The sequence below is a fragment of the Armigeres subalbatus genome, chromosome 2 (assembly GCF_024139115.2).
Source record: "Armigeres subalbatus isolate Guangzhou_Male chromosome 2, GZ_Asu_2, whole genome shotgun sequence".
Lineage (NCBI taxonomy): Eukaryota > Metazoa > Arthropoda > Insecta > Diptera > Culicidae > Armigeres > Armigeres subalbatus.
In genome coordinates, this window is record NC_085140.1 from 153,748,706 (window position 1) to 153,773,611 (window position 24,906).

The following is a 24,906-nucleotide window of genomic DNA, read 5'->3' on the forward strand; positions in this document are numbered from 1 at the left end:
AGAAATATGCCGTTGAGTTTTTCAAACCCGTTTCACATGGAGAAATTAAAAAAATTCTAATAAATCGTTAAAACCAGCAATCTTTCTGAAAATTTGGCATAATATTCTTTATCTGTATACATTGCTATGGAACTATTAAATAGACCAAAATTACATTGATGTTTTGTGCGAGAGTGTATCCAAATCTGGAATGTGACTGTTATGCGAATAAATAGCAAGATGGGACAAAACAAGTGGGTTTTAATTTTCAAATTTCTAGAAAAAAGCCTATTATTTTATCAGTTTTTCTTAAAGATGAGTTCATTTTAAGCTTATTTCTGAAAGAAAATCAAAATCGTCAAAAATCGACATGGGACTCTTATGCGAATCGCGGCAGTACAGGTCTATCCAAAACAAATTGTCTGCCTCCTTTCTCGTCCCGCATACATTCCATACCCCTTATTTGGTCCTCCATATCAGACGTCATCGCTGCGAGTGATCCGGAACTCACCGAGGTGATGCTGAATGCGGCAGCCCTGTGATTCTTTTACAACCCGAATTAGTTCATTATCGTAACAGCTTCCGAAACACGTATGTTACCGATCGAGAGTGTATACAGACACGATAAGTGAGAGACTTTTTCATTCTACTTTGGATTCAAACTCTGACGCCAATTCATCCAATATTCCTCCTGAACAAGATGTCTTTTATTCTCCACAACCAAAAGTATCCAACAAGAACTCTGGTGCCACTTTCAAAATTATCGCATCCAATATTAGAGTTGGTTCTCGAGTCGCAAACACTCCTAAAAGGAATCTAACCAACACCTTACCAGATCGCAAAGACCACAAAAAGGCTACTAAAACCCAGCGTATAGTTGGTAAGCGGCGGTCTATCCACCAAACCCTAAGCGTATCTTAAACCCACACGCTAATATCTCTCTTGCTGCCGCCTCTAACGAGCAAAACATCTGCTACACTACTGTAACCGTTAGCTGATCCGGCCAATCCCGCCTTAGAACCGGAAGCTATAACCTTTTTATCATCATCGCCCCTTCTTCCGTCGGGGACGGATTGAGGCAACTTTCCAGTCTCGCTTCCACTGGAGGCCGAAGTCTGCCTACAGCGGAACATTGACAGTTTTTGGAACAACCTGCCCAATTTGAAACTGTTGACCAACGACAGTTCGTCTTGGATCATAGCCTACCATGAGGGCAAACATATCTCACTTGGCAACTGGGCTTCGCGAAGTTCTACCAGTCTTTGGAGTCCGTTTCCGAGGTAGCATTCGTATTAGCGTGATGAATGTCTACATGGCAACATTAGTGAGATCCCTGCTCTACTCCTTCTCTTGGACGAAATGAATGCCCATCACCTGGTCTGGGGAGGCACAAAGTCGGATATCCGTGGTTTCGTGGTGTTGCTTTACTCGAAGCTTTCAGCAGAACGCCCCCCTCGACGATGGTTAACTCACATTTTTAACGGGCATTCGGCTACCGCCATCGACGTAACCACCACCATAAGCCGGTCCTTTCTTCCCGTGCTAAAGTGAAAGGTTGCTTCAGACCTTTCCGGTAGCAAACTTTTCCCAATTCAGGTCACTGGCTAAAGTCCCGTTACGCTGGGATATGGATACTCTTAAGTAGTGCGTAACGGTGTAAATCCGGTCATACGCCAGGCTCAGTACAACACTGAAGCTAATCCCTAACCTCTAATCCCAAGGCGTCAGACGACCTGTACCGAGAGGATGAATGCCCTGGGTGTAGAAACAATTAGCCAGGTAGTTAACGGAGCCTGTGGAGGTTCCACAGAGTGTGGGCTGCTTCAGCGGCAAGCAGTGGGTGGCAGCGCGGGGTACCAACACAACCTCTTGGGTACAACAAATGCGGTACAAGCAAAAGGGAGTTGGGGGTATTACACGTAATACCCCTATAGAGTCAGGAACCGAATGTATGGGCGAGTACACAAGTGAGCCTCGCATGGTACACGTGGTCGGTCACGTGTATATGTCAGTTGCGTGTGTTTTTGTATGTATGCGCGTAAAAACTTCTTCACCGATTTGTTGTCGACAAGTTGCTTCCGACGGGGAATCCTATCCTATTGCATCCTATTACAAATTAACCGTAACGGTCCATTCCATTTAATAATAGTAAAAAACTAGTTTTAAACCTTGCACAAGAAAAATCCCTTTTTGACACTTATAAATACTCACCAGCCTTGTCCGCAACAAGTATGAATGATTGTAAATCGCCTACAGGTGCTATTTTAGACTAAAATATGTGTGCCACACGAGGAAGGCTATAATACTAGGTGGATTAATCAGGGATATTTTATGATTTAAAAAAATAAATTAATCAATTGCCATATTTGATTTACTTTATTAATCAATTGCCATATTTGATAACTTTGAGGCCAAGTTTTTTAATTCCTTCTTGGAAATTTTCACAATTATAATAGTTTCGCGCTTTGTTCTTTATTATCTTTTTTTTTGTTTTCTATGGAAAATTTATAGTTTATAATTGAGAGCAAAAGCACAGGTTTCGTTGCACACGTATACGCAAAAATAAATGCTAATCCCATTTGTTTACTCCCATAGTGCTTGCGTGCCGGTATTTAATTTAAGCAATATAAACTACAACTTTAATGCGACATAAACGCGACCTACTCCCGTTCGTCGGTCGGCGTACATTCATCACTGATGGTGGCATGCATCAGCTGGACTGTCTGCGAAGGCGGCCTACAGTGGGTATCACCAAATGCATTAATATGCTTCCACCCCTTTCTGTACATATTATTTTCTCACTCGTTTCGACGCCATTAACATGTACAGGGTAGGTATCTATCGTTTCCGTTCGGACTGACATTTTGTTGGCAACGAGTGATCTAAGCGGTACACGTCGCTTACTCGCCTGCCCGGTCGGATAATTCAAAGTCAATGCCAAGGATATGGTGCGGTTGCGATTCACTTTGGTGCGATTTATTTTTAAGCCGTTAAGATTTGACCGAATGCAATAATTGCCAAGATTCATACATATTGGATTATTTGTTTAAATCAATGACGCAGCTATGTGGTAAATGTGGGAGAACGCAATGTTTACGGTACGGACTGCAGAACCATAAATTCATCACTTTCTATTGGTTGTACTCGTACAATAGTTGTCGTATTAATGTAGGGGAAAAGACGGCTTTGACAGGTTTTGTTCTATTATTGTCAGGGGGGTTTTTGTCCACCAAATTTTATGAAATTTGGCCACGATATCCTTTGATATGCAAAGAAAATTTAAGCATAATCAGTCATAAAAAAACCCTGACAATAATAGAACAAAAACTGCCAAAGCCGTCATTTCCCCTAGATCAAATTTTCAGAAACGACTTTTTTAAATATTGGCTCTAAAAACTTTTACCGCTTTGATTCATATTTCGAACACTCGCTTTCGAACGAACAGGTCACAGTTTACAGTTGTCGTATATTATCAAACTGATTATTCGAGAAGGATAATATTCGTTTGTATCATTGTATCACCTTACTCGTCTAAAAGTTAAAATAGGCCAGTGTGCAGTATTCTCCACCATTGCATTGGCTCAGTCTACCGATTGTCACTTAGAATGTTCCCCGTGTACGACTGTTGTTTATTAGCCTTGATTATATAGACGAATGTAACTCAAATTGCCTCACATTTGTACATTGATTTCAATACGAGGTGATAAATAACATTGGTCCATCCATTATTAATTGGAAACGTGATTGGTTTTCCAAGAAGTTATCAGTTTATGGAACATTATCCAATGGGTTATCTGCTGCATCATTATTAATATCACGCTCCTTTATTAGCCGTATTTGCAAATGTTCGATATGGGCTCAATGTTACTCGTTTGCATGCGTGTTCATAGCTACAATATTCCACATAAATCGTGTAAAGTTTATTTTTCTGACCACTCTTATCCTTAAATTAAGCGGAAAATTCTATCAGTAGTGATTCGGAAAAATCGGAAAACGACTGTACGAACCATGAGCTTGACTAGAAGTAAAATGATAACGAAGCAGGCAAAAAAGGTCTATGCTCTGATTCTATTTACATAGTTCAATTACGATGCGCTTAGAATGCTGATAGTCCTGCTAATAAGCCATGCCAACACACTATTGCCTGTCAACTAGGGAAAGCAGCATCATATAAATTCGTGCCATGCCTTACGTGCAGCTTTCTTTTTTGTCCTCTGAGGGATTACACGCAGACGTGATTCTCGTCATTTACAATATTGTCGTTTTATCGAAATAATTAAGGCGAACAAACGAGCTGAACAAGCGGATTGTCGACAAAATCCTGGAAAACCAGCAGAATAATAAGTTCAATACGAGCTTGCGTGAACGAATCCCGGTAGGATAGTTTGGCAAAGATCTTTACGAAACGATACGTTTGCATAATATGTACATTTGTTTTGCTGGAGCCAAGTAGCACACATGTTCAAAGTAAGCTGCCGTAACTCATATGTAATCGAATTCTGTCATAATGGGGGACTGCAACCAAGTTTGATTGAAATGTGTTATTCGGGAGACCTCATGGTCTTCACTTTGACTGGTTTCTATATAAATGTGAAAAATTAACAATTAAAAATACACACTAAGATTGCTACAAGTATAGTACAAAAGTACAAATAACCCTGATTGACCTGGTGTTTGTGCTATTCTCGTGCATAAGATGTATTAAAAAAATTGAGTGCCATTTTCTCTGCATGTTTTATATAAAATTCGTTTTTAGGTCATAAATGTTGGTCCCATAGTCTGATCTGGCCAATTTTCAATAGGAAACAATGGGGAACTGTTCCCCGTCGAATGCTAATCGGTTCAAGATAAATTCCTAAAATATGAGTGAGTTTTATTTTGCGCACATTCGTACACACATACACACACAGACAGGAAAGGAAAGGGAAACTAATTACGCTTTTCAAATAAATACACCAACAGTGACGTGGACACGACACGAAACACTCGACGAAGATAGCTTTCTTTCTCAGCCAGATTGAGCAACCCATGTTTTTGTATGGACGAACGGATTGGAAGATTGTTAGAAAACGTTTCAGTGGAATTGCCGTTGGTGTTTTGAGTATTCTAGAGTATTCTATAATATATTTATAATATCGAAATTATGTATTATGGAGTTATACCAATTTGAAAGTATGGGCAAGACCTGCAGAACGCTTTGTTGGCCATACAGACCTTGGAGATCTGCACTCACGAATAGTTTGGAGCAGGGTTGGGAAAAATCAAATTTTCGAAAAATCGAGAATGATCAAACTCACCCGCGATTTTACTTTTAAATTTTCAAGTGATTAAAACTCGCCAGCGATTAAGAATCGTTTGAAAATCGTATCTTGATTTGATGCATTTACCGTTACATTTTGAACTCTTTTTCCTCACTAGCATGAAGCTATAACGCCAAATAGAAGATATAACGGGACTGTTGGCAATTATCTATTATTAGTGAAGATTAATGATTGAATGAAAATTCTGTGTTTATTATCGTTTGAGTACAAAATTTGAGAAGTTGTCGCTGGCGACAACTCGCCTACTGTTTTCACGTGAGAAGTTTTCACATGAAAATTGCAATCATGATCGTCTGATAATGATTAAGCACAACACTGGTTTGGAGTGCATTAATTATACTAAGAATGCTGTGACATGTTGATAATCAGGTGATGTTCTATGAAGCTATTTCAATTCAAAAGTGTGGTCAAGTGACCATACAGACCTCCAATATCTAAACTCAAGATTTGTTTACGGTACGATAGATGTTCTGGAAAGATTGTGACATGTTTAGAGAAAAAAAATGTCATTGGCATTCACTTGTATAATTTTCTTTGTTTTTTTTTACAGGAGCTTGATATCATTTTAAAAGGTATGATGGACTTTTAGCGCTTGAATATGCTTACAACGTTATCTAAAAAGGCATTGCTACAAATGGTGCATTTCGCGCCAATTCTTCTCGGAGTTGGCAACAACCTATCAGATTGCAATGAAACTCTCTGGATATGAAGACTTTGTCGCAACTTTGTCGTAAGTTGAAACAGTTTTTTCAAAAGATTAACTTCAAAGTGCTGTAAATTTGGCTTCTGAAGAAAGTTATGAACAAATTAGTCAAATGACATGCAGATGACATTTTACAAGACTGGTGGCTACACAGCAAAGCCATAAGCGTATTTTTCAAGGAAAAATGCTAGTGAACCAAACAACGAACAACTACTCGGATTACTTTTCAGGATTGTTCATTATTCGGTTTGCTTGATAGTTCGGTTGTGGCTTCGTCATAAATTCACATTGATTAAGTTTAACTAACTTGTAGTTTAACTAACTTTTTCAAAACTAGACCATCCAATTTAAACATGGAATACAATATTACTTTTAGTTGCGAGAGTGACGTTTGGAATTGGTGTTTCAACTTGCCCCGCAGCACGCATTTCAGCAAAACTACCAAAAGGCCAATTTTCGATTTGGGCGAGTAAAATGTAATGAACACACAGCTTATAACCTATATTTTTATAATCAGGACGGTTTTTATTTTTTAGGGAGGGATGGGGGGCGTTCAAACTAGCCCCTCCTAGAAAAGATATTTTTACGTTTTTTGGGAAAACTGACAGCTTTGCCATATTTTCATCTCAAAAGTAACATATTTATATATCGTTACAAAGCTCTTACATTGATCTATGCAATAGGCTTGATAATGTAATAATAGCTCCGTCCAGAATTTAGTTTTTAGCGGTTTTGTAAAAGCATATTTTACACAATATTCAATGAACAAAACAGTTTTGTACCCCGCAGCAGTGATGGGAAATGTCAAAAAAATTTCATGGCAATGCTATTACTAATTTTCTAATAACTTTTTCCAAAAGTGATTTACAGTTTGGATTTTTTGATTGACATGGAGTATTCAAAGAGTCCTAGAACTTTGTCGAACAGATCATTGTTCTAAATACAAAGTGTGAGCCATGAGAGCGAGATTAAAAAAATGTCACGGAATGTCATGACATTAATGTCATTTAACACTAATTCGGCTCTCACGTCGCCAGTATCATGTTTAGAGAAATTATCTGTTAGAAGAAGTTTTCGGCTCCTTTGAGAACTACATGTTTACATGTAAAACAAAATTATAAATGACTTGTAAAAAAAGTTATTAGCAAATTAGTCTCATGACATCGAAATGACATTTCCCGTCACTGCCCCGCAGTAAAACATCATGCACTACACTATTGAACCCTTAAACTTTGAGGACCATGAATAAAATTCTGCCCAAATTCACCATTTTGTAAGATACATGAATTTTACAAATTGCTTATTTTTGCCTTTCTCGTGTACTAAGTATACGTAGAAGCTATATGATCGCCCCAAAAGCATTTAAAAGAAAGCCCAAACACTCATAGTGTTGTATACCGATCGACTCAGTTCGACGTATTGAGGTGATGTATGTGTTTTTTTTTCTTCCTAAGCAATGGAGGGGGAATCTGCTCAACAGACATCCTGGGTTGACCAGGAAGTGCGGGGTTAGGGATCACCGAGGGAGGCAGGACTACATCCCCGACCCGCTAAACCGTTTCCATTGCCGCCAAGCCCATAGTCCCTTCGGTACAACCAGAAAGTAATGCTTCAAAGGGGGACCAGTGCACAACGCACCCTCGAGGTTAGCTGCGTGTCCTTGCAGCACCGAACATCGTAACTCGCTTTTTTAGAAGAACACCATGGTATCGTGCCAGCGCGTTGCCGGCTTTCCAGGTGCCCTTACCACGCCCTATGTCCTCGGAAGGTGGGAAGGGTCGACTTCGCGCCTGCTTCCCTCTGCACGACTGGTATCAAGAATGATGATGCCGCGTGCACCCCAAATTGACCTTTCTGCGATAGGGCCTATTCGCCAGCACACAGAGGGACTTGCTGACGCGGTGCCTACGCCTACCCCAGTCTTGACGAGGACCCCTTTCCGTCCTCGGGCTCGGAACCCGCCCGGTTGACCGACGCCGCGAAAGCGACGATACCATGTTGTTCTTCGCGCGGCCACTTGTTCGATAAAAGGATCGAATTCGACCACAGAGCATGACCACCGGTATGACCCATGAAGCCGACTCCGATCCCTTGGACCACCTCTTATTTGCGCCTGAACTAGCCATCCTTGAGTCCACGCGCCACCTTCTGTGTAGCTTCGAGACGATTTGGGCGATAGCCGATAAAACGGCGTTCCAGCCAACTTCATCTTTACACATCCTCCGAACTAGGTTGTCCGGGGTAGTGTCCAGACCACATGTGGCAAGCATGTGGTCACGCATTGCGCGAAAACGTGAGCACACGAACAACACGTGTTCCGCCGTTTCCTCTAAACCTGCACACACCAAACACTCGGGCGAGGCCGAGCAAGCCAGCTGCGTTACCTGCACTTTGATTTTGCAGCACGCTTAAACGCCGGGCACATCGAACCCCCCATGGGGTGCTTGCTGTTCACAGCTTTGCTGGAACATATCAAACAATTGGGAGGGTTCGTGCAGCATTGTGCCTTATGTCCCTCCAATCCGCAGCGTCGGCAGAGATTGCTTCTGTCAGGGCCTTTGCAGTTCCATTGCTTGTGCCCCGGTTCCAGGCACTTGAAGCAAACTTCGGGTTGCTCGTATATGCGCACAGGGCATACCGACCATCCCACCTTGACGCTCCCTAACTTGACTACCTTGGAGGCGTCCGCTGCAGATAGCCGAACCAATGCTACCTGCCTCCCTGCCGGACCTTTCCGTAGCCGAACGGCTGCGGTGGGCGTCTCCACTTCACACTGTCGCCGCAGTACCGTGACGAGCTCTTCGACTTCGGTGATCTCGTCCAGGTCTTTAACCCTTAGATTCACCTCCGTCGTGAGTGCCCTCACCTTGACCGTCTCGCCTAGGACTTCCTCCGCCAACTTCTTGTAGGCGGCGCCCTTTTGCGAGACGCCCCGCTTCAGCTCGAGGATCATCTCGCCCATCCGGGTACGTCTTATTCGACGTACGTCGGCGCCGCGTTCACCGGGCTTGACGTCACTCCTCATCGCCTTCAAAACGTCCGAGTACTTAGCCTCGTCCGCCGTGATGACTAGGGCATCGTCCCTGGAGCGATTGGTGCCTACCCTAAACTTCTTGCTACTCTCATTCGCCTGGGCCTTCTTTTCGGCCCTTGACGTCTTCGGTTTCCTCTTGTTCTTGACCAGGGTCCAGGAGGCGTCATCCCCCTCTATTTCCCTGGTCTGGTGCGGCTGAGAACTTTCAGCCTGCCGTAATCCCTTACCACCGTCTTTCCTGAGTGGACGGACCTTTCCAGGTCCTTCCTCCCCCGGTTTTGGAGGTACCTGGCCGGGGTTCAGCTTCCCAGCCCCACTACCCTTGTTCGGGGTAGTAACCCTCCGCGTTTTGGAGCGGCCCCCAGGGAGCTCATTCCCTGGAGACTGTCTCCCCGTTTTATGTCTGCTCCGTTGGAGCAGTCACCCTGACGTACCCGCAAATACTTGAGCCTCAGTCTGGGTAGACTTTGGCACCACCGTCTTCGCTGGCACGCCTTCGGTCGATTCGACCTTGCCCGAGTCCGCGAATCCTTGGGCCTCAGTCTGGGTAGACCTCGACTCCACCGATTTCACGGGTTTACACTTGGCCGTCCCGACCGCCCTCTCCAGCTTGGCGTCCAGCATCGACTTTCGAAGTTTCTGCAAGCTCCTCTTGAGGTCCTTGCTGATATTATGCTTCGATGACGCAAAGTCGATGATGGCGTCCAGCTGTTCCGTCGCCACCTCGAAGGCCGAAAGCCCATCGCGTTTGCGGTTCATCGCCTCCACAAGCCATGGGCCGTCAATAACCCCTACCGGCGTTTTTCTAGCCGAGAAGAAGGTTGAGTGACCCACGCTGGCGCTGCGCACTGAGCTGCCGACTATTGCATCTGGCCTCCTAGGCGGAGACCTGAACAACCCACCTCTTGCGAAGCGGTTGTCGCCTACACTACTACCACTAATTAAAGAATTGACTTGGTTTTCCTTTTTGGTCCCACGAGTTGCTCGGGAAAAGAGGTCCACCACGCCAGAGCCCAGCATGACGCGGTAAGGGACAATTACTGTGGAAAGTGCCCAGGTACCCCACAGGCTCCGTTAAAGGCCTAGCTTATTATTTCACCCTCCTGGCCATGCATCCCCTCGGCACGGGTCGCTTGACGCCTTGGGATTAGGGGTTAGGGACGATGGTCCCGGTCTAACTCGCAGTGGCCATGGGGAGTGGTCGTCAAGCCCTTGGACAAAGTCCCTGCTGCCCTCAGGTGATGTATGTGTGTACGTGTGTGTGTGTGTGAATGTCTGTATGTGTGTGAGCAGAAATGATCTAAACTCTTTTTAGGCACTCACTCTAAACCGATTTACTCGCAACAAGTTTCATTTGTCAGAGAATGTTGTTCCATTATTCTATATTAAAAATAGGCTGGATCGGACTATGGGCTCAAAAGCTATGGCCAAAATACATTTTCTTATAATGTATGAGAAAGGCAACATTACCGCTAGGGGGATTAATCAGAAGCTTTGGTAAACTTCTTTTTTTCAATTTCCATCTGAGTTACTCAGTAATGCCCCTTGTTGAATTGACGAACAAAATTTACATAACATTTTAAGAGGAGGGTTATGTCTTAACGTTGCGCCTAATTCAAGAAAAAATCATCTATCATATAAAAACCGTTACACAGTGAAAAGGGAAGGGATTCAAAATTTAGAATTTTTACATTACTACATCATAGAAGCGAATTATAGATTTAACCATAACGTGTTGGATGAGTATTGTGTTGAATAACTCCTTGCCACAATACCTTTTTATAATTATGAAAGAAATCTTAATGAAATATCAACTAAATGAACTTTCATTTCGTTATTGCCACAATATGACGCTAATTGAATCTGTTCTACTCTTCTTTGTTGGTTTAATAAGTTCTACTCAGTGAATTTTCAACACCAGAAGCTTATAGTGCTTTTTTGATTATTTTAGGAAATCTGTGGTGCGTCCATTTGTCTGTAACACGAATATACAGCTAAACCCTTTGTATAACCATTAGATCCAACATCAAACAGACTTATTGCAAGCCAAAAAGTGACCAGATTCCGTTGGTTTTGTAGAATATGACAAAAATCGATACTATGCCGAAAATTGGTCCCATACCCCATTGAAGCCTCAGAAAAAATATTTTTCATTTCTATCTGTTTTTATGGTGAATACCACCATTTATTGCAGGGTTCATAATTTTGGCCAAAAATACCTCCTTTTTTCTTAATGGGTTGAAAACGACCGTAACAATTTGAAACGAACAAAATCCAAAAAAAATGAACGGGTTTACCATCGATGTTTCTTAATAATTTTGCTTATTTAGCATTGAATGATTTCCTACCGCAAAAAATTAATGAAACAACTCTTCCAAACAATGTTTCGGTACTTATTACATTGGCAGGCCAAAAAGTTGGTTTGTATTTAGCAAAGGGCGATTCAACTTACTCCACATCTCAACTTGCCCCCTTGTACCTTACTCAAGAATAGTTTGCAGTACGATAGATGTCTTGGGAATACTGTGACAAGCTTATAATAACCAAATGATGTCCATGGGACTATTCCAACTTGTAAATTAGGCCAATGTCCCGTAGATCCCTTTGTTGACCATACGTTTTTTCAAGATCTAAACTCAAGAATAACTAGGATTACCGTTGATGTTTTGGGAATACTGTGACATGTATACAATAGCGGAATGATGTTCCAAAAAGCTATTCAATAGCAAGGTCGGTATCTCGTATAACACTTTTTTAACAATACAAAACTTCAAGATCTGAGCTCAAGAATAGTTTAGAGTACCGTACATATCCTGAGAATACTGTGACATATTCGTAATAGGATCTTCAGTAGCCTTGCTAGCAAAGGCGTAGGATTGCCAATCCGTAGATGGCGAGTTCGACTCTCGTTCTGGTCTAGGATGTTTTCGGGTTGCAAACATTATTTGACACCCTGGGCATAGTGTATCCATTGTACTTGCCACACAAGATACATACTCATGCAATGGCGGGCATAGAAAAGCACCCCGTTAAATAACTGAGGAAATACTAATAAAATAGTGCAAAATCAAGCCAAGTTCCAGTTGGAATGTAGAGCCATTGGAGAAGAAGATTCATAATAGGAAAATGATGTCTCATGGAACTATATTCATTCAAAAATATGGACAAGACCACGTACAACGCTTTGTTGATCATACAGACAATCAAGATCAGTACTCAAGGATAATTTGGAGCATTGATAAAACGTTGATGTTTTGAGAATCAACTAAAATTTGTTTATTATCATGTTTAATATTTTGTTCCAAGCAGCAATTCCTGCTCAAAATTACCGCAGAGAACCACCACAAAATACATCTGTTGGTCATGTACAACATCACGATCAAGATTCGAAGAATGTTTGGAAGATCTTGAATTTTTTTCACGAATATCGTCTGTTTGTACTGATTGCATCATCTCCAGAACTGGTATTACCGTAACTAATTTTGAAATGAGGTGTTAAATAATCCGGATTGAATTAGTTAAAGAAAGGATCATCTGTGAAAAATGTCGAGAACATTTTCGCAAAAATCGCAAAGTCGTGTAATTGTTAGAGTGCATGAAATAACGAATGATATTTACAGAAAGTAATTGTGACAGAAATGATATAATGAATGGTTTTTGTTTCTACATATGTACAATTAATTGGATATTAGCCCACATATTACATCTAAGCAAAGTTAGGCATTGCACCTCAATTAAATATGTACAGGAACATTTGAAGTTTTGTGATGAAGGCCAAAAATTTATTATTATTCTATGTACATTTTTTTTCGTACGATGCTTATTATGCTGTACAGCCTTTCTTTAGCAAAGTCCGATCAAACAGAAGTATTCAGAAAATGTGTAGAGCGCGATTTTTTTACCGGACGCTTGATTAAATCGTAGCCGTAAAAAAATATGTTTATTTTTCGAAAATAATTACGAAATTATTACAACCGTCCCAGTGGTTTAAGATTCATGAGTTGAGGAGCGTTAGAAAAAGTGTGAGATAGAAATGCGTGATTGTACAAACATTTTCTCCGAAAAGGGTTGGGGAACAAAGAGTTTAGTATGAATTTGGAAAACATCTACGCTTAACACCAATCAAAAGAACCAATTAGTAACCTTATTTGTTCCGGGTACGATCGAGCTGCGTATCCACTCGATCACCTTGCGAGTCACCCTTCGAAACAGACCGCGTGTTTTGGGCACGCGGGGGTCCCCCAGCGCCTGCGCCGGTGCGGCGGCCTGACCCAGCTGATACGGCGGTTCATTATGGTCTTGGAAAATGTGATGTGTTACGGGACTGTATGAGCAAGCCTGATGGTAGCTGGAGGAAGGATGGGAATAGGGGTGTGCTAGCTGTTTGGGAGTGTCTTGATGAGATGGCCGGGCGCTCACAATAGCCGATGCAGCCGAATGACGCTTCTGAAGCCGTTTCTGCTGATAGAGCCGATAGCAGTTGGAATCAGAATGACTGTGATGGAGTGTGGCGCTAACGGCCACAGGTCGATCAAATGATGTAGCGGCGGCGTTGAACATTACCGTTGGCTTCCGTTTCGGTTGAAGGATGGGTCGAGAACAAAGTGAATCACTGCACTACTAAGCTACATGGAACTGTTGCGTTGGTCGGTTGGTATCGAGTGTGCAGCACCACTTCACCCTAACAAGTTCCAATCAAGTGGAGAGCTCCTTGAAATTATGCTAATAAGCGACACCCACTATTTGTTTGCTCCTCTTCGTGGCCCAAGTGTCCCGGGCGTGAACTGTGCACTGGTTTTCTTAAATATTGATTTCACACTTTTCAACGAACGTAAGCACCATTTCGCATATGTTGTAACTTGAGCAATAGAAGACCAATTTTCACTGAAGTTCAAAGATTGTTTTTGGTTCTTATTTGCGAACGTTGATTTTTTTTCTTCGCCTCATTTTTGCTGCTTTAGTTGCACTACTTTCTTAAGCTTCTTTATCAATATTTATCAACGAGTTGACACCCTGCGTAAGCTGTGATGATGGCTATCGAGAAATATAAAGTCATGTTTCAATTTTTCCGCATATTCAATATTCATATATGTCACACTCTCTGAAAGAAACCTAGCCCCCGGAGACTATAAGAAGGAAAATTTCTCCACAAGGTCGCCTTGAAGGCTATCATTTTGCATTTAATTCCACTTGACGAAACCCGTCGTTTAGGTGCGTTCAATGATATTTTGCTGCGGTTAGGTTATGGGACATTACGGAGGGAGAGAAATTTATGTATTGATTATTTTAAAATCCCAACAAACAACATTTTATTGATCGCCTGACTGGCTGCTGCGGATATTTGCTCGAGGAAGGTTGAAGATAGGACACATAAATAGTGAACATAAGAGCTACATAAGTGTGTGGTGAATGTTCCACTTAGAATTTTACTTTACTGTCGAGAACGAACAAAAAGACTAAAATGTTATTGGAATAGGTCTCACGGTTAAATACAGGAGTTATGCATGTGCTATGTATAAAAGTTGAATGTTCTGCTGGATCGCACAGCTTTGCCAGGAGCGGAATTTCCAACTATGTTATATTACTACGCTTTAAACTATTTTCGTAGGGTGCAGCATAATTTGCGAAATTCAATTTCAAATGTAGTACGAAGAACAACTACAAAAAGTTCAGTAAGATACATAACAAAAAAAGAGGGTTAACCCTTTTGGAATTTGGAATGCGACAGCCATCCACTTTCTCCTGACTAACTAAGCGTTAGGAGAACGAGCATTTTAAAATTGCTTCTTTTTTTTTATTGCAATTTCGAATAATGATATATTCTTGAAAAAGTTTTTACTCATCAAAAGTTCTAGAAGATTTTGTTTATTACTCTTTACTATGGGATTCAAAATCTTTTGCGTCAAATCGCACCCTACACCCTAACCTACCATGCATGTATCCCCAGGGCTTTGTCTATGAAAGGCTCATATGTGTGCAGGATAAAGTGGATTTTGTTTTGCTTCAAACTCGAGTATCCGCCTTTATCGTGGACAGACGCAGAAAATGGAATTCGCAGGGCATTCGCTCTACACACTTCGGCTTCGGCGTTCATCCAATGTCAACTAACTGACAGATTGTGACTGGGAGCTGAAAGGGCAAGCAATATTGAGTTTCTATAAATAGCTGTTTTCCCTCTGATTTACGTTATGACTTGGATAGCGATTTTCCCACGGCCCATTTTCCAACCATTCCACTGGGCGGCAAAGGTTGGGCTACCGATATGGAACGGATATCAAACTGGAAGACGACACTTCTTTCTAGACCAACCAGCAGCAGTTGTATACTATGTGCGGCCTTCAGATTCATTGACGAAGGGAACTGAAATTGCACCCCGGCCGATATCGTCGCTAGCTTATAGCTAACGAAGTGTGACTGTGTTCAGCACGCCGTAACTGCAATTTCTGTAATGACTAACGGTTTATAAACGTTTCGCCGAGAAATTTACGTACAGCTGGTAAATGGTGATGAGGTTGATATAATGATGTGAATTGTTGGATGATTAATTTGATGGTAAAAGTGGCTAAATAAACAAATGTTTATGACACAGCTTAGATATTTTTTCCAGGAATCTGATCATGACGGAAAGGTAACTTTATCGTGTATGTGATTATTAATAAGTCATAATTATTTACACAAGAAATATTTCATTACAATTTCGGAAAACAAAAACGGGATGAACCTCTGCGTCCATTAATTGAACTTTTGTAGTACAGCATTGTCCTTTGTTTAGTGCATGTCTTTCTACTCCATTGCTATTGAGAAGAAATGTAGCAGTCATTTTTTATGCAGGTATTTCTCAAATTTAAAGTGTAGCTACTTTAAATTAAGGTACCACTATTTATACCCTTCGAGAAATGGCGACATTCGGCACGCCTCTTTATCAGTTTCGGCTTCAGAAAAAAGTGAGATAATTGATTTTAACCATGCATAAGTACTGAAATTAAAACATATTTTTGCCTCTTCTTATGAGGTTCAAATTCGTTTTTGTAAAGAGATCTGATTTCATTGCGTTTGGCGTTTAGTAATAACACCTTTACACAGAGCTTATAACAGTCAGAGTGTCCATCAGATCCATCAAATTCGTATCCGCTTATTTCCTAATTGATAGAGCTTGGAGTTTCGTGTGGTCCGCTGCGAAACCAGCCTAAGGTTGATTGAGTATTTTTTTTATAATTTACTCTATTGAATCCATCTAAAAAGGTGGAATATGTGGGTCATCTAAAAGTATTAACGAGAATAGTAAGAACTAGAGCAGAGTGTGGTAGATCGTACTCCGTAACACACCACGAAAAGGTGTCCACCCAGCGTTACGGGACAAATAACGGTTACAAATCAGGTTATTTTAGAAGTCCCTCGAGATTACTCTCATTCTTCCTGAAAGTTAACTGATTATCAATAGGGTAGGAAAACAATTGATATTCTTAATGGATGTATTTTCAATATGTGAGTTTCCACGGTAAATTCGCCACGAAACTTTCTTTTGAGTTACCACGGGATATTTTTTTTAGGTTTCACGGTGTGTGGCGTGGACATTAGCCACCTTTAACATGATCAAGCCCAACCTACCTCTATTTTTCAGTCACATTAAAGATAATAGCAGCCATCAATAGTTCTGCGTGATGTGATTCCGCATTCAATAGTTTCTACCTTTATGTTGGTGATTATTGTGGAGCGGATGGATCACAATTTTGCGTGGTGGGACACCCGCAGTCAATAGTTTCTTCCTCTGCGTTGGCGGGACGATTGCAAAAACGTTGTTATTGTGCATCGGATGGATCACAGTTATGTGTAATGGAACTCCCGAATTCAAGAGTTGCTTCCTTTGCATTGGTGGCTCGTAAGGAGAATAGTGTTATTGCGGATTGGATTGGTCACAAACCTGTGTGGTGGAACACCATCATTTAAAAGTTTCTTTATCTATATTGGTGGGACACCCGCAAAACAGAATTATTTTATTGTGGATAGAATGGATCACAATTTTGCGTGATGGGACACCTTCATTTAAGAGTTACTTATGCTGCGTTAGTGGAACGCAAGAATTTTTCTTATTGTGTTGACGTTTATCGGGTTGATCACATTCGGCGTGTTGAGACGGCCACGTTTAAGTGTTTCTTCCTCTATGTTTGTGGAAGGCCCGCAAGAAGAATGGTTTTATTGTGGATCGAATGGACCACAAATTTTCGTGGTAAAACGACCATATTTAGGAGTTTCTCCTAGAGGTGTTTCCGGTCCAAACTCGTCGGGGCGGCGTCTGCCACAATTTTGGTCGGCGGCGGCCTGAATCGTTTGTTTGTTGCGTTCATTTCTAGAAGATTCTTTAGAATTTCCTTGCAAAATCATTCAAAATTCTTCAAAATTCAGAATTTCAATGGGAAAATTTTTGAAATTTCCAACGGATACAACGATCAAAAAAAACTCCGTTTAAACGAAACATTGTTGAAAATGTGGATGAGATTTTTTTGGATTTGCAGAAGATTTAAAAAAAAAATTTTCATATATTTGGAATCTCTCCGAGAAATTTTTCGGAATTTCACAAAATTCCTTCCGAATGTAACGGGCTTGGTGGTCATATTGTAGGTTCAATCCCATGTCCGTTCTATTTCTCCTACTTTGTATCTTTCATATATTTCTCATGTTCCTAGCAATCGCTAGAACTGGGAATGGACTTTCATACCGTTTCCATCTTCTATCCCTATAAACACAACTTGATTATTTCTAGCATCCAACTGTTAGAATTCGAAATGGGCGAAAAAGCTCGTTCCGACATTCAATTAGAATATGCCTTTCATTACTATCACATTGGCAATCCGTTAACCAAGACGAGCCTCTGCCATAGAACCTAACCCCCAGATTCCAATAAAATTCCGCATGAACTCGTGGCGAGTGATTGCATCATCAATTCCTTCCCATCCCCGATAGACCGTGAGCATATGGCCAGCGCCATAATTGACCATTAAAGTACAAGAGCTCTCGTCATTGACCATTAAAATTCGTTCCGAATTTTGACGGTTTTTTTTTTAATTTCACGAAAAACTGTTCGGATTTTCAGTGGCAATTTTTTCGGAAATTTTGAAGGAAATTCCTTTTGGATTCGCAATGCTTTGTCCATAAGAAATTCCACGGGAGGTCGAAAACGGTGATTTAATCGAAATCGTTTTTCAACCGAAAGTGGCTTACGGTCGAACTGGTAGTTTTGCCGAAAAAGGCGTTTGTCGTAACAGATCGTTTAGCTGTACAGGTCATGTAGCTGAATATTTCATTTGGCCGAAAATGTAGTTTAGCCGAACAGGTCATATAGTCGAAAATGTAATTTGGTGAACGCTAATAAGGCCAGAAATTTCGACCCGTTCCGTAAAATTGCCTTTTCTGCCAAACGATCATTCTGGCCAAATGCTCTCTTTGACCAAACAACCATTTCGATCAAATGACTACTAAATTACATTTTCGGCCTAATGACATATTCGGTCAAACAACTTTCGACAATGTGGCTTTCAGCGAAATGGTTTTAGGTCGAGTTTCATTCGTACCAATGACCCATCCAGTCGGAGGAAAGCCGAATAACACGTTCAGACGTATGTAAATCGTCTAGCCGAATTCCATGTGGCCGAATTGATCGCTAGGTCGCAGCGGTTATTAGATCGAAAGTGGTTTGAGCCAACCGACCGAGCCGACCGAAAGAGACATACGTCCGAAGTTGTAGTATTTTATTTGCCTAAAAGCTACACTCGACCGAATGAGACATGCCGAAAAAGTTGTTTGCCTCAGCAGATTTGGCCGAAAATGCTATCAAGCTACCATTTCGGCCAAATGACCAGGTTGGCCAAACGATATTTTCGGCCGTATGTAAATTTTGGCGAAATTACATTTTCGGCCAAAGATTTCCAGCCAGATGGGTGTCGGTCAAATTAATTACAGCCACACGGTTCTTACTCGTTCATAAATTTGATTTCAACGGAAAAGGCTTACGGATATCCACGGAAAATTATTCGTAATTTCCGTAAGAATTTGTTCGGAATTTGATAGGAATTTTTTGTCATATGTTCATGGGAAATTATTCGCTCGCGAATCTTCTTCCGGAATAAGAACATAAATTCTCCAGAATTTCACGAGAAAAGTCTTCCCAAGTTTGACGGAAACCCCGGAATTCCACGGAAAATTTGGATGACTTCTACTAATTTGAATCGGCGTAGATCATTTTAGATTAGCGGCATTACAGATTTTGTACGACGTTGCGCCGATGCAAAAATGTCTGTGAGATACATTTGAATTCTGAATTTCTTTTGAATATCCAATGGAAAATTGTCCTGAATTCCCGCGGAAAATTTTTCTGATTTTCCACGGAACACTTTTCTGATTTTCCATGTTTTTTTTTGATTTCCCACGAAGTTGTATACAGATTAGGGTGCCCCAAAAAAATCGATGTTCGAAAAGTTATGGTTCTCAACCCTGAAATGAAAGATATACCTGTCTGGATCATTTTTGTAGAACAAACTGAATTTCTAAAAAATCGTTTAGAGGTCGCGCCAGATCGAATTTTGAAAAACGAGCCTTTTTTAGGTAAAAAAACAAATATAAGGTCCTTTCACAATTTTTTTGGGGTCACCCATTCGTTTTATATTTTTTTATTTTTCTGTAGATCTTTGCCCATATTCTCCATGAATTAGTTTTTGGTATAATGCGTTTTTACAGTCTGCAGAACTTTTTAAATATTGAAAAATACACATTTTTTTGACGAATTTTCCAAGTTACTTCATCCTAACACAAAAAATATTTTTTTTCTCTTTCGGAAAAACTTACATACTACAAAGAGCTATTTATAAGGAGTATTTTCATAAAAAAAGATCCAAGAAATGTTGTTCTGGGGCTGAGATATTGCAGTTTTATATTAATTGTTGGGTGTGATATCATTCGATAACTGGCTCCATCCATATACTCCGACCAAATCCTGTAATTCAGGTAACCAATTCCATCGGAAAGAAAAGCTATGTTACCTAGAAAATATTCCCATTTATTTGCTTTTGAATGGTTTTTAATTTAAATTAAAATATTTTCGCAATCTTGATGAATTTATAACATGTAAACAAAAAGTATCGAATTTGTACACTTTTTGACTATTTACTAAAACTGCAATATCTCAGCCCCAGAACAACATTTCTTGGATCTTTTTATTTGAAAATACTCCTTATAAATAGCTCTTTGTAGTATGTAAGTTTTTCCGAACGAGAAAAAAATATTTTTTGTGTTAGGATGAAGTAACTTCGGAAATTCGTCAAAAAAATGTGTATTTTTTTAATATTTAAAAAGTTCTGCAGACTGTAAAAACGCATAATACCAAAAACTAATTCATGGAGAATATGGGCAAAGATCCACAGAAAAATAAAAAAATATAGAACGAATGGGTGACCCTAAAAAAAATGTGAAAGGACCCTATATTTGTTTTTTTACCTAAAAAAGGCTCGTTTTTCAAAAATCGATCTGGCGCGACCTCTAAACGATTTTTTTTAGAAATTCGGTTTGTTCTACAAAAATGATCCAGACATGATCCAAAAATGATCTTTCATTTCAGGGTTGAGCAGCACAACTTTTCGAACATCGATTTTTTTTGGGACACCCTAATACAGATTTTTGTCTACAGGTTTTGCTCCCATGTGTATTCGAAAAAGTGGGAATCACGAAAGATCCAAGAGTCCAAAATCTGGCGTAAATTTTTTGCAAGGTACCGTTTTGACTCCAATTCGGAACATGACTCATATTCCGAACACTCTCGTACGTAATGCCATTTAATTCGCTTAATTCTTTCCATAGAATCGTGAATTCATTCACAACCTTCATCCTCAGTACGAAAAATCATTGATAGTTAAATTTTAGAGCACATAAAGGCCCATGTTCGGAATATGAGTCTAAACGTTATGCTAAGGAAGACATTATTATGAAACTTTCCAGTATAATTGGGTCAGGCCGAAATAAATCTTCCAAATTTTAATAAATACACAATGATGAACGAGAAACAACATCATTAGTGTGGGTAGCACAAGAGAGCGAAACAAAAAGGCACCAATAATGTTATGAACCGCAATCCAAATGTATTTCGCGAAAACAAAAACCCCTTATCGCCAATCGCAGTCACCTTTGACTTTTCAAAATCTGTTTTCGTTCGGTCATTATCTCAATTGTCTCAACTGGTTTAGGCATTCAGTTTCGGGAGAAAAGTTCAAACCGAGTCTAAATTTTTGGCTTCCACACTTCCGCATCCCTGCTTCCGGTATCAGTAAAATTCGAATGCAACGAAATTGTTCCAAATTGTGAAACAATGTCCTCCAAGGCTCACAGTGAAGGTCACACGTCCGGTGGTGGCTCGATGGGAGAACACACAAACCCCAGTGTCATCAGCAAAGCTTCATCGAACCAGAAGCAAAGCATCTTCGGTTCCGACTCATCCATAACCCGTGCACTAAACCTGCATGGATACCACATAGGCGCCAAAATTGGAAAAGGCTCTTTCTCCTCGGTCCGACTGGCAAAGTATACGAGCAAGAACCAAAACGTCTATCTGCTTGCCTGCAAGGTCATCGACGTGCGCAAGGCCAGCGAGGAATTCGTTAAGAAATTTTTCCCGCGCGAACTCAGCGTGCTGATGAAGATTCATCATCCGCACATCATTAGGGTGCACAGCATTTTGAAACGCGAACGAATGGTGTTCATATTTATGGATTATGCCGAACGTGGAGATTTGCTGAAGTACATCAACAAGAACGGAGTTATGAAGGAGAGTCAAGCCAAACGGTGGTTTGCACAGTTAGTGAGTGCGCTTCGATACTTGCACTCTATTGACATTGCCCACCGGGATCTGAAGTGTGAGAATATTCTCATTTCCAAAAAGGACAACGTTCTCCTTGCTGATTTCGGCTTCGCTAGAGCTTGCGGCGAAGAGAATGGTAACTTTTCCAGCACGTACTGCGGCTCGGCGGCGTATGCCGCTCCTGAAGTTATCCTCGGTAAACCATACAACCCGATGCATGCCGATGTGTGGTCTTTGGGGATCATCCTGTTCATCATGCTAAGTGCCACAATGCCTTTCGACGATCGAAACCTGAAGAAGCTGGTGGAAGATCATCGTGACCGAAACTATGGGTTTGAAGAATCGGTGCACAAACAACTGAGTCTGGCCGCTAAGCGAATGGTTTACGAACTGTTAAATCCAGACCCATCCGAAAGAGTTGATCTGAAGCAGCTGTACGAGTTGGGTTGGATCGATGAGAGCTCGGCCAAGGAGAAACAAGGAAGGCTAGGGGAGCTTTGTGGGAAAAAGAGCAAGAGTGATCGAAATGAGCCTAAGGCCAAGTTTGGGTGCCATTGTTGATCCAATACTATTTTAATTAAATTTTTAATTATATATTTTCGATACAAAAGGTAACATATTCTGAATTATTTATCACGGTTGCGATGACATTTCTTCTTTATGGGACCTTGGTTAGACTTGTCGAATATTTGTCATTTTTTAATCCATTTTGTTTTGTTTCATGTGAAACTTAAACCAGACATTCAAGTAAAACACCTAAAGAATCAAAATATACTCTTATTCTAGACTTATTGCTTGTTGTTGTTCCTTATGGTAGTTAACATATCGACTCTATAATTTATTGTTACAAATGCAGATGCACAGTTATGAAAAGCTTTAGCTGCCCACGTTGCATGTTTGCATATTCTGTTGCAAGCACAATGCAATGCAAGCAATATACATTATACCCTGAGTCGAGAATCCGCCCTCTCACGCTTGGGAATGTCGTGATAAAATCATCTACAAATATGCATCAATCCGAAAAAAGATCAAAGAAAAGTTTACCAAACATTCAGCTCCAACAATTCGTTCATATGCCACGGGTACAATAAAACAAAATATTCGTGGTAGCATATTTCTATCGCACGATTTTCACGCAAGACGGTTCCATCATAAAAAAAACTTCTCCCATGAGCCTACATATAAAATACATTCCTGCCAGAATTAAACGCAGAAAAACACCCAGCTCTTTTCGACTGAATTTAAATGTGTAGGTTAATACAGGGAAAAGTGATCAAAATGGAAATCATTTTCGATGATTTACGTAGCACATTACGTCACTCAATTGGCAATCGAAATACTTGTAGTTCTGTAACGACGTTGCGAAAAATCAGGTTTCTACAAACGTGGCAGGATTTTCATCGAACCAAACTCGTCCTCTCCTACATGGCTATCCTTTTTATTTCACGGAAAGCAGTCCCAAGTGGTGAACAAATCAATGAACCAAGAAAGGAAAACAACCGTTACGCATGAAATCAATTAGGCTTTGAGATGATTTGGTGCTAAAATATTAGCCGTAAGTGGTACCTACTTACTAATGCATGCTAGTTTAGGATTGATCGATTTCGGTGAGGGGACGATGCAATAACTACGTAATGGTTTTTCCCGGGTTTTTCAAACAGCCCAACACCCTCCCCCAAGAAAGGGATTTGTTTTTATCATTCGAGTTCATTAATTTTATAAGCATGAGGGAAAGCGTATGTTTGAAAAATACAAACCCCGTTACATCCTTACGTAAATAATGTGTGGTTTCTTTTACTATTGGGGTGAAGCAAAAAATCTGTAATTGATTCCCTAATTGAAAGCAGGGATAGAAGGTGGCGTCTGGCGTCAAATGGATATCCTTTGTTATCTAGGCAGACACGAATAGGAAGAGAAGAAAGCAATGTGGGAGGCGAAACTATAACGAAAAAGCTCACAAATGTGGGTGACTAAAAATGGAAGCGAGAAAGGTAAATTTTGCCTATTTTGTAGAAAAGGAGATATTTTCTTGTTGCAAAAAATTAACTGATAGGTTTTTATAAAGCTTAGTGTTAAATGCAAACTTTGCCAGAAACGGTTAAAATTTACCAAATTAAACACCGCTAACATTTGGTCGTAATTTTTAAGAAACAGAAATTTAATTTTCCAGATTTGTAGAAAGATTCCTGAACTAGAAAACACAAATTTAAATTTTTTAACTGTTCTAGGCTGATACAAACATTTTTAATATGGATGAGATGCAGTCTAAGAAATCAATCAGAAATTCCCCATAGCACACGTTTAGAAAGTCCTATCAGAATTTCTTGAGTGTTTCGGTCTGAAATTATTTGATATTTTCATTCAAACGCAAACACAAAAAGATTTTTTTTTCTTATAAACTCCCTTCGAAAATACTTCAACTTCTTGAATTTCCCACTTAATTTCTTCAGAAGTTATTTTACACTGATAAAAATCCAATAATTATATTTATGTGTGGCTCACAAAATTTTTAACGATGGTGTTTTCCAAATAATGGCTATATGAAATTGTATGACTCAAATGTTCAAAATTATTTTTAGTGTAGTAATTCCTTTGAGAATATCTTCTGGGAACTCATCACAAAAATCCATTCGAAATTAATTCAACATTTCATCTAAAAATGTCTCCAGTGATTCAAACCAGGAATTCCTTTTCTCATTTCGCATAAAAATTTCTTCAACAACTCTTCAAGTTTTTTTTTCGAGAAATCCTCCAGGAAGTCCATTGTAAATAAAATTATTGAAACTCGGTGATTTTTGAATAAATGACAGAAAACTGTGAAAAATATTACCGATGAAAATGTTAAAAAGCTGTATCACCTATTTTGGTACTAAGCTGAAATATCGGTAAACGCAAACAAGTTCGTTAAACGCGGCGAATGAAATCTCATTCAGCCATATTTTGTTACATGCGGTTCCATTCTTGAAGTCTTTCGTGGAACATCATGGAGGGAACTGGAATTGAATGAGTTAATATTCCTTAATGAATC

The 24,906-nt window shown here is 40.2% G+C and overlaps 2 protein-coding genes across 13 annotated transcripts in view; one reads left to right on the top strand and one right to left on the bottom strand.

Moving 5' to 3' along the window:
• Window positions 1-24,906, bottom strand: part of LOC134211039 (anion exchange protein 2) — a 270,760-nt gene that overhangs the window by 59,126 nt on the left and 186,728 nt on the right. For 2 of the 12 annotated variants that reach the window (XM_062687589.1, XM_062687587.1), the window contains exon 2: window positions 13,601-14,071. The exons of 8 other annotated variants lie outside the window; for them this stretch is intronic. The gene's annotated coding sequence lies outside the window, so the exon portion shown is untranslated. 2 more of the 12 variants (XM_062687590.1, XM_062687591.1) reach the window with 2 other exon arrangements.
• LOC134215312 (testis-specific serine/threonine-protein kinase 6-like) lies at window positions 21,201-22,493 on the top strand. Its single transcript, XM_062694527.1, has one exon. It carries the CDS (start codon window positions 21,390-21,392, stop codon window positions 22,437-22,439), a length of 1,050 nt encoding a protein of 349 aa, XP_062550511.1. The 5' UTR covers window positions 21,201-21,389; the 3' UTR covers window positions 22,440-22,493.

Bases quoted from the DNA above. Each gene is read 5' to 3' on its own strand.
- LOC134215312 (XM_062694527.1), top strand. From the start codon at position 21,390: ATGTCCTCCAAGGCTCACAGTGAAGGTCACACGTCCGGTGGTGGCTCG.